Source organism: Dunckerocampus dactyliophorus, chromosome 12 (assembly GCF_027744805.1).
Source record: "Dunckerocampus dactyliophorus isolate RoL2022-P2 chromosome 12, RoL_Ddac_1.1, whole genome shotgun sequence".
NCBI classification, from domain to species: Eukaryota; Metazoa; Chordata; class Actinopteri; order Syngnathiformes; family Syngnathidae; genus Dunckerocampus; species Dunckerocampus dactyliophorus.
The window spans coordinates 3,607,443-3,618,179 of NC_072830.1; the positions used below are offsets into that span (position 1 = coordinate 3,607,443).

Sequence of the window (10,737 nt, forward strand, 5' to 3'; positions counted from 1 at the left end):
CAAACCACCACTTGTACCACAGTTGAAAAAACATTTTTTTTTACTGTTCACATACACTGTACTAATTGGACTATACCGGACTCAAATGTGGATGTCAGCTCTGCTCTCCAGTCTTTATAAGTCAATTTACGTTGATACTCCTTGAATTGCATTTTTTTCTATACATCAGTAGTGTTTTAGAGGTTACCTGGACACATTGTCTTATTTCAACACCAAAGTGTAAAACGATAGTTCATCAGGTGATTTTCATGCATGAATGAAGTAACATATTTACGTAACACAAAAATAACAAGCTAGAATCTTATTTTAAAGTAAAATCAGCAATAAGTTGGTTCCACTGTAAACAAATGAAGCCCCCTCAATCGACGTCACTGTCGCGGGGGTGGGGGGGCGTTTGTACCCAGATTGTCCCACTGCCGTTGCCGTAGAATTTCCGCTCAATATTTACTTCCGCATTCTTCTGGTAAACAGACGTAAGGACGTAACTGTCCCAGACTACAATGACAGGGAAGTGCGATCGTCATAAATGTTGCGTTGTCGGCTGCGTCAAGCAGCATAAAAGTTATTTTTTGCTGCCCGCCTCAGAGCCCCAGAAATCCAAGTGGCTGGACTTTATTTTCGGAGGCAACGTGCCGACAAAGCCTCGTAAAGTTTTGCGTGTGTGCGCCTACCACTTCACCGAGGACAGCTTTGTTAACCTGGGGCAATTTAAAGCACGCTTCGCTACACATCTTAAAATAAAGCCTGGAGCCCTGCCAACTGTCCGCCATCCTGCCGTAAGTTGAAAACTTTATTTTGACGTTGCTGTTAAAATGTGACTGTAGCTAACATAGCTATGCTAACATTAATTGTACGTTTTGTATGTGATATACAAGTCCAGTGTATATGTATTTAATTGTTTAAATATACTTTGCACATGTAACATTTACTTGGAAGTGTCAGAATAATCAGAATTTTATCTAACGAAGTGAATTTTTTTTTGTTTTTGCATTGCTTAAAGATGTTTTTCATCCATGCAGGCCAGCTTGTCCAGTTCATCATGTGATGTTGCATGCCAGACTGACCGACTGGAGAAGCATTCTGTGGGCACACAGCTATCCTTCAACACTCTTCAGGTATGTAAGCATTTCCCAAGAGTGAGCACAGAGTACTTTTACCACTGTGTAAAAGCCACAAATAGTTTGGCGCTACCTGTCCGCCCTTGTTCATAAACACATTTATACCGCACCTGGTCTGCCAGAGAATAAGAACACGCAGCAGGAGTGACCAGTGTTGTCAACTTAGTGACTTTTTCTCTATATTTAACAGGCATTCAGACCCCTCTCAATATGTGCAACAAGTAAAACTACTCCCTACTTTTGTCACAGCATTGACACAGTTGCTGTATCTGTTCCCTCGCTGAAAGTAATGCATTTGGACATAATAATCCTGCAATGAAGTTCATACTATTGTATTCTATTGATGCAGAGAAGAGCCATCCACTCTCATCCACAAGATGAAACAACACAAAGTGTATGATGGAGGTGTGTGCTGTGTGTCACGGTCCAAAGGCAGGGGTCTTTGGAGCAGCGGTGACCCCACTGCTGGATGTGCAGACACTTGGAGAGCCTCCTGACATCCAGCCTGTTCATGGATGTCCTTTGCGTTGGACTTATAGGACATCTTATCATGTCTAATGTGTTTGGGTGGGACATTTTTCTAAAATGTAGAGACAACATGCCTGGAAACGTGAAGTCAGATATTTGTGTTTTATCTATGGTAGATATGCTCTTGTTTATGCACCAACGTTTGCTTCCGAAGACGACAGCCCATTCATGAATGTTAAGCGTAATGGGCATGAGGACACCCTCAGGTCAGTTGAGAGACAAGACCAGCTCATTGAACCTGTCTTGATTTCAGTGTTGCTGTGTTTTTGTTGTTTTCACAGTAACATTCGTTTTGTTGTTCTCTACAGTGCACATGCTGTAATAAAAGTATTTTTGTATCATGTTCTAAATTGTGGACTCCAAAAAATATTTTGTACACCTGCATCGTTCTTGAGTGGCCACTTGGGGGCGGTGCAGCAGGCCAAACGTGCAAAAAATGATCGCTGGTCATTACGATAAATAAGACGAAGTTTTTTTTGTGAATCAAAAATTAATATATAGTCTGATATATTATAACAGTGTAATAACTCATGTAATTAAAACAAAAATGTAAATTATACGTCATACCTTTGCAATTAATAATTACTGTGTTTTTTGTTAAAGAAAATTCCAATATAAATTTAATTATTTTTTATTTAATTAAAAATTAAATTCGATTAAAATAATTACCAAACAAGCGAAAAAATGTGGTAAATAAAGCGTAAACAAATAAGATAATTAATTCATTAAAAAACTTAAGTACATTGTGATAATTTTCTATCTGCTCATTTCTCAACTTTGTTCAGTCCAATCTACATTTGTATTTTAATGGCCATCAGGGGGCGCTGCAGCGGACTGTCTAAGCCTTCTTTAGAGGTCCAAATAATAATAATACTTTTCTAAGTAAGTATTATTACCTTCGTTGGGCATAATTGTTGTATTAGATGGTGTACGTGTACCTAATATTTTGTCTGATCCAGTCAAGTCCACCAGAGGTCACTAACCTCACTTTTCCTGCATCTCAGGGAGGAATTCCCTGTGTGGACACCCACTCATTTAGGGAGACCCTGCTTTTGTTGAGCCTGCAGGGGAGTGGGTGTTGGGGTTCCCCCGGTGTTGGTCACATGTTTCAGTGTACGCTCAAGCTGAAATAACTGAGAGCGTGTTTACATGTCAAAAGTCGTGCTGTGTACGATCCCAAAGGAGGGGCGGTGCCAAAAAGGGGAAAAAAGGTAGAGTGTGTGGATGCTGTGAAGGAAACTTAACAGAGGCTCGGAAAAGAGATATTAATAACCCCGCAGGCCAGCCCTCCACATTCTTCACATGTGAGTCACTGCAGCAGCAGCCAGCAGATCGCTGCTGCTGCTTATTTGCTTCTCCTTCCACGGAGGAGTGGAACAAGGAGGAGGTGGCCACGCCTCCTCGGGAAAAGCTGGAAAAAGTAACGCAAACACGCTCACGGCTTAGTAGTGTACACACACACACTAAACACAGACCTGACTTTGTGTGTCTGATGGTGGAAAAAGACGCTGTGTGGACTCAGCCCGCTCCACCGTGACTGAGTCAGTGTTTGTCCGAGCCCGGCAGAGGAACACATGACCAGTATTCACGCGAGAGAGGGGTGAAAGGTCAGACGAGACACAGTCTACAGGTCACTTTATTGCTGTAATAGCGGGCTTGAGGACAGGCGGTGGCGCTGTGCACAGTAGTAGTATTGTCTGCTCTCCGCGGAGGCTTTGTTACAATCGTAGAAACAGAAGCAGACGTGGAAATAAAATCAAGTGTAAGGCGTGAAGCAGCATTGAGGGGATATGCTGATAAAAGTATGGAGTATGGCTGCTTTGTTATGATAAATACACTTTTGGACCTGCTCAGCAAAAGCAAGGACTATATACACTCATTGGACACTTCATTAGGTACACCAGTCCTTCTGGAGCAGGTCAGGATAAAGATTTTTCACTGTCCTCCATTAGAGTCACTATTATGTCATTCGTGGTACAGTTTGTCCATTCATTCATCAAAGAAATCACGCATTTGGAGAAACTAAACTAAATTAGTGGCCATTTAACACAAGCTGTGTTTGTCAGGACTGCATGTGTGTCGATTTACTAGTACTAGCTTAGCGCTGCGTCGGCCATGTTGGGCTGGAATGCATTGTATGTTGCTATGTAGTGTACCAAATGCAGTGTCCAGTGAGTTGTGTGAGAAACAACATGAGGGCACCAAAAGTGAGAAGGGATGTGTGATGCAACACTTTGGTCCAGGACGCTCCACCGTGCTAACCTCATGACTGCTGCAGAGGACCTCCTCAAACTATGTGGTGCATGGAGGAGAGCCAAGAGCAAACATACAAACAGTAGAAGAGTGAGAGGGCGGTGGTTCACGCGTCCGAGCCCGCCTGCCTGCGCTTGGAGGGCGGGACGAGGCGGCTAGGCAGCTCGGGGGGCAGGCCGTGACCCTCCAGCTTGACCTCGATCAGGTGGCTGGCCAAGGCGAACTCCTCCTCGTCCAGCATGCCGTCTCGGTCCACGTCCGACAGCTTCCAGATGCGACCCAGCACGGAGTTGGGCAGGCGGGAGCTGACCATCCAGTCCTTGGCCTTGGTGCCGCTCAGCTTGCCCTCGTTGGGAGCCAGGTTGTAGAAGATCTCGTCGTACTTGGGCTTGTCCTTGGTCACCACCCACATCTCCTCCTCCTCGCCGCCCTCACCCTCCTCCTCGCCGAAGGGGTCGCCTTCGCCGAAAGGGCCGGCCCGCGTGCCCAGGAAGGCCCCGCCTTGCACGCCGGGCTGCTCGCCTGCCTCCAGCTCCTCCTGGCGCAGGAGGGGCATCAGCTTGGCGATGTCCACCGACAGCAGCTCATCCAGGGCCGCCATCAGGCTGGGCTTTAGGGTTTTGAACTTGGTGAAGTCGTGTACCATCAGTTGTTCCTGAAGAACATCCACCACACTCACTGACATATACTGTAGGATGTTTCTATGTCCTTTATTTACCGACTGACTGACTATACTTTCCGTTCACCCATCAAACAGTCTAGTCTCTCTGTCCGTAAGGCCATTCGTCCAGCCAACTGTCCGTCCATCAGTCTAGCTGACATCCATTCATCTGTCCAACTATCCATCCATCAGTCTATCAATTCTTCCATCAAACCACTCATCTATCTGCCCATTTATCCATCCGACTGTCCATCCCTCTATCAGTGCATCCATTTGTTTATCTGTTCATTAATCCATTCGTCTATGCAGCTATCCATACATTTGTCCATCTGTCCATTGATCCATCTACCAGTCCATCTGACATTCATTTGTTTGTCCATCCATGCATGTGTCCATAAGTCTGTTCGTCTGTCTGTCCGGTCACCCTTCCATTCGTCTGCCCAACTATCCATCCATTCGTCTATCTATCTATCGATCCAGTCATTCATCCATCCATCTGTCCCTCCATCCATTCATCCATACAAATATCCACTGATGTGTCAATCTGTCCATTTATCCATTTGTCTGTCCAAGTATTCATCCATCAATGCATCTGTCCGTTATTCTGTCCATCCATCCATTTGTCTGTCTATCCATCTATGGGTCCATCTGTTTGTCCGTCCGGCCAACCATCCAACTGTCCATCCATCTTTCATTCATCCATCTCGCCCTTCAGCCATCCATTCATCCGTCCATCCATTCATTTTTCTGTCCGTCATACATCTGTCTTTCAAGTCATCTGTATGGGTCTATCCATTCATCCAATACTCTATCTGTGCATCCACTCTTCCATCATCTTTCTGTCCAGCCATCCATCCTTCTATTCTATTCATCCATCCACGCATCCTACCTGCATCTTGGCGCAGTCGGGGAAGTCGCCAGCAGAGATGTTGTGCTGCAGTTGTATTTTGGAGAAGATGACGGGCAGCTGGTAGATGAGGTTCTTCTTCTTGTTGTCCTTCCTGAAGACAGAGGGCATCTCCTGCTTCAGGTAGCTGATGATGTGAGCGTGCACCTGAAGACACAGAGAATTCCTGGGTGAAGCTCTTAATCATCAATTAGGGTCCAGTGAAGTCTCCTTATCTCGATGTTCCTCCCACACATTCCTCCCACGTACTTGGAGTAAGCTCCAAAAACAAACACCCACCCGGACCAGGCGTGCTCTCTTCACCAGGTCGTTGAGCTTGCGCAGAGCCGCGTTTCTCGGAAGGTTCTGGATGTCAGCGAACAGATCCTCCTCCTCCAGCTCGAACAGCTTGCGGTTGTCGGACACCATGAGCGGCTCGGACCAGAAGGAGCCGATGTAGACCCTCAGGACCTCCGGGGTACCGAACACTTTGCCCAGGGACCACATGAGGGCGCCGTAGACTCTCATGAGCTGCTGGGTGCCCACCATGTCGGCCTTGTTGAGGACCACCCGCAGTTTGTCCTCGTTGCCCTTCAGCGCCCCGATGGCCTCCGAGAACTCGTCGGAGATCTCCAGCTTGTGGGCGTCAAAGAGCAGGATGATGCGGTCCACGCGCTCTGCGAACCAACGCAACACGGCCGGGAAGTCGTAGCCTGGCGGGGGCAGAGGTGAGGGGTCAAACGTGTTCACAGGAAGTAGGACAAGGATAGCTTGAGTCAGGAGAGGAGAGGAGAGGGACAACTTAGACGTTACGATACTACTAAATTAAAAAGTAGGTTTTTAAAAATGTTAACTTTTTTATGTTATATTACAGTATATTATTCCATTAGAAGGTATACTGTAATCATTATACAAATAAAATGGGAGTAAGAAATTTGAAAATATTATTGAAACAATAATAAACAAATAAATAGTTATACATTTCCAAAGACGTTATGTTGATGATTAGATTATTAGTTACTTGTGGTAGAGAAATGTGCGGTAGAGTAATATGTGGTAGAGTAATGTGCGGTAGAGTAATGTGTGGTAGAGTAATGTGTAGTAGAGTAATGTGTGGTAGAGTAATGTGAGCTAGAGTAATATGTGGTAGAGAAATGTGTGGTAGAGTAATGTGTGGTAGAGTAATGTGCAGTAGAGTAATGTGCGTTATAGTAATGTGAGCTAGAGTAATGTGCGGTAGAGTAATGTGCGGTAGAGTAATGTGTGGTAGAGTAATGTGCGTTATAGTAATGTGAGCTAGAGTAATGTGCAGTAGAGTAATGTGTGGTAGAGTAATGGGTGTTATAGTAATGTGAGCTAGAGTAATGTGCGGTAGAGTAATGTGCGGTAGAGTAATGTGTGGTAGAGTAATGTGTGGTAGAGTAATGTGCGTTATAGTAATGTGAGCTAGAGTAATGTGCAGTAGAGTAATGTGCGGTAGAGTAATGTGTGGTAGAGTAATGTGCAGTAGAGTAATGTGTGGTAGAGTAATGTGTGGTAGAGTAATGTGCGGTAGAGTAATGTGTGGTAGAGTAATGTGCGGTAGAGTAATGTGTGGTAGAGTAATGTGTAGTAGAGTAATGTGTGGTAGAGTAATGTGAGCTAGAGTAATATGTGGTAGAGAAATGTGTGGTAGAGTAATGTGTGCTAGAGTAATGTGTGCTAGAGTAATGTGTGGTAATGTGCGCTAGAGTAATGTGCGTTATAGTAATGTGAGCTAGAGTAATGTGCAGTAGAGTAATGTGTGGTAGAGTAATGTGCAGTAGAGTAATGTGTGGTAGAGTAATGGGTGTTATAGTAATGTGAGCTTGAGTAATGTGCGGTAGAGTAATGTGAGCTAGAGTAATGTGCAGTAGAGTAATGTGCGGTAGAGTAATGTGTGGTAGAGTAATGTGAGCTAGAGTAATGTGCAGTAGAGTAATGTGCGGTAGAGTAATGTGTGGTAGAGTAATGTGCAGTAGAGTAATGTGTGGTAGAGTAATGTGTGGTAGAGTAATGTGCAGTAGAGTAATGTGTGGTAGAGTAATGTGTGGTAGAGTAATGTGTGGTAGAGTAATGTGTGGTAGAGTAATGTGCAGTAGAGTAATGTGTGGTAAAGTAATGTGTGGTAGAGTAATGTGCAGTAGAGTAATGTGTGGTAGAGTAATGTGTGGTAGAGTAATGTGCAGTAGAGTAATGTGTGGTAGAGTAATGTGTGGTAGTGTAGCGTGTAGTGTGTTACTTGTGTTACTTCCAGTGGGGATGAAAAAGGCAACGTTCGAAGCGTGACTAGAATGGTTTTGCAACATTTTGCTTCTGGCAAAGATGTTGCTGTGGTGAGTTAGCAGCCGTGTTAGCTAACGGGCATCGGCACACTCAGGGAAGGGGATTTGGGGGGGCCTCTCCTCACCTTTATAACCTTTCTCACCTCTGCTGACTCTCTGCTTGGCCCCTGACAGGATGCCGGGGGTGTCAATGATGCTGATGCTCTCCAGCACCTGATTGGACATCTGGGCACACTGGAACCTGCCCCAGCAAACACAAACATGGATGCTAATCAACTGCGACTGGAATGGAACGCGGCCCCCGCCCCAGCAGAGGTGGCCCATTGTGTCCCTGCTCTCATTGCTCCGCACTTCCTGAAGGAAAATGACAGCCGGTGCCAGAATCAAACAATACGGCGGCTAATGATGTGTGCCTTCCAACAACAAGACCTCTTCCTGTGGACCGCCGACTTAACGAGCCCACCGCTTCCCTGGGCAGGAAGTCAAAGACAAACACTTCTGCCGAGGGAGCGAGGGAGTCCCGGCATCGGGGTTTTCTTGTGGAAGGACCGCGCCTTGTGGAAGCTAGCTAGCTAACGCGTGACGTATCGACATCAGTGGAAAAACATGCTGGTGTAGCGCACAGGACGTCTATTGTGAGGAGTTCTCCTTCAGGTTCTTGTCTTGACACCCCCTTTTACCGCACCCCGTTCTCCTCAAATAAGGCGGATATTTGGCACGCAGAGTCCAAATTCCACAAAAAACTCACCTGTTGAGGAAGGTGTTTCCGAAAGGGTTGAGCTTACGGAAGGGCTTGTTGGGGTCCACGATGAGGGCGTTCCCGGGGATGACGCTCTCCACCTCGCCGTGCATGATGGCGGTGAAGCAGTCGGTGGTGGGCTCAGGTCCCACCCTGCTGCCGGGGATCTCCTGCTCCAGCAGATACCTGTCAGTCACACACAGGACTTACATTCCGCACTGATGAGCGACCCATGCGGCGTCAGGCGGGGGCGACTCACTTGATGAAGGTGGTCTTCCCGGTGGAGTACTGGCCCACCACCAGCACCATGGGCTTGTTGTCAAAGTCGGCGTCCTCCAGGCTGAGCGAGTGGAAGTCGTGGAAGCCGTAGAACTGCTCCAGGGGGAGCAGCTTCTTGCGGTACAGAGACTTGAGGCCTTCGGTGACGGTGCGGATGACCTCCGGCGCCTTCTTCACGTTCTTTCGCCCCCAGCGTGACATGTCGGTGCTGAAGATGCCTTTCCTGCTCCGGGTGCTTCCTGTTTTTCCTCTGTCGTCCTTTCAAGCCTCCTAGCGCTGAAAGGTGGACATGAGAAGGTCAGAAGACAATCACTAAATCCTGCAGGCAGCTGCAGATGTGGAATCTGGTGGGGAGTTCCTGAGCCCTCCAGGAGGCTGCCTCGCGTTGTCAGTGCATGCCTGGAAAAAGCTGCTGGAAAATTCTCAAACCAAACCCTGCGTGCGAGCGGGGCAGCAGTTTGGGACGGGAGTGTGAAGTGAGTAAGACATTCCTTTCATCCCCTCAGTGGAACAACCTCTGACTGCATTGTTCACGGCAGGAAAAAAGTGGCCCAAAAGACTCCAAGTTTGTACGAAAAACAGCAAAGATTCCACATTCTAATCATTTTCAGGAGGGGACAGAAATGCCCAGAGAAAAGAAACATCACAAGACCCGTGTGGGGAACGTCAAAATGGCGAAACTAAACGGAGACATCAGATGAAGAAATCCTCAAACTTCTAAGAGCAGCTGGGTGCGCCACATTTTCCTACTGTACACAAATGCAACACTTTACATAAGCAAAACTACCAGACGCTACAAGCTGGAATGTGAACAACAGCAAACAAGAAGAAAGTTTTTACCAGAGCAGACGTCGTCCTCTCGGAAAACCTTTTGACAAGATGAGAAGAAGGAGCTGCTGTGACTTGTACGGGTGTACCTGCGTCAGCCTATGGGAGCCCTCGGTCAGCAGATGAGTGTGGGGGGGCAGTTGGAGTGGGGGGTCGTTCCTTCTTCCTCTGAGGTTGATGTGGTTCACGTCTCTGCTCACTGCAAAGACCACTTTCCTCCTCCTCCTCCTTCCACGGACCTCCTCCTGCAGGGATGCCTGGCAACGCTGTGGGCAGCACAAAACACTCCAGGCAGCCATCAGCCAGTGGCAGGGGGCGGGGCCGCAAGCGGCAGCAAAAAAAATAAAATATCTCCAGCGAATGACTCCATCACACATTTTACACGAGGGCCTCACATGACCCCTAATGACAACTTCCTGTTTACTTTCACTGCTTGTGCTTTTTAAAGGCCACTAAAGTCACAATATTTACAGCGGGTCACTTCTTTTTACACTTTAAGGGCAATTACAGGTTAGAAATGGGCGCTTTTAGGGCGGATATGAACATTGGTTGACTTGTTTTTACACTGAAATGGCGACTATAAAGTGAGATGTGTTTTGTTTTCACACTCTACCATTAGCAGCGGCTTGCAATGAGCAAGATTCAAGGAAAAGTGCACTTTGTTTTGAATTTTGCACATCTTCCACAATCCTTAGGTGAGAACACACATCTTTCTCTTTTCTGTGCATTCTAAACATATAAAAACAGATAAAAAGAGGCAGCTAAGAATGCACGTATGGGGACACACCTATTCGGCCTGCTGAAAAAACCTCCAAAAAGCGCCAACAATGCCCCATTTGCATAATGTGACCTGCATATTAACCACGCTACAGCGACATTGTTATTATTATTGTTATTAACACTTTTATGCCCAGGAAGTACGTTACTGGAGTAGTGACACCTCGCCACACCACACTGGCTAGCTACTAGCCGGCTAACGACTAGCTAACACTCGCTCGCAATGCCTCAGGCCACTAGCGAAAGGGAACGCTACATATTGGAGCTGACTGCTGTTTTGTTTTTGCGTTTGGAAAAGTTAACGCTAGGTGCAGCATACCTTTCTATGTTGCTGTGTGTGAAATCAAGGCACTCAGGAAGGAAGT

The 10,737-nt window shown here is 46.6% G+C and overlaps 1 protein-coding gene across 1 annotated transcript; it reads right to left on the minus strand.

The window, feature by feature from the left end:
- Nucleotides 1-3,250: 3,250 nt before the first annotated feature.
- On the minus strand, nucleotides 3,251-9,887 carry ehd2b (EH-domain containing 2b). The gene is made up of 7 exons (XM_054794560.1): nucleotides 9,608-9,887; nucleotides 8,748-9,043; nucleotides 8,498-8,674; nucleotides 7,893-7,990; nucleotides 5,747-6,159; nucleotides 5,450-5,614; nucleotides 3,251-4,554 (listed from the first exon to the last, which is right to left on the minus strand). The coding sequence occupies exons 2-7, from the start codon at nucleotides 8,966-8,968 to the stop codon at nucleotides 4,006-4,008; spliced, it is 1,623 nt and encodes a 540-aa protein (XP_054650535.1). The 5' UTR covers nucleotides 8,969-9,043; nucleotides 9,608-9,887; the 3' UTR covers nucleotides 3,251-4,005.
- Nucleotides 9,888-10,737: the final 850 nt, after the last annotated feature.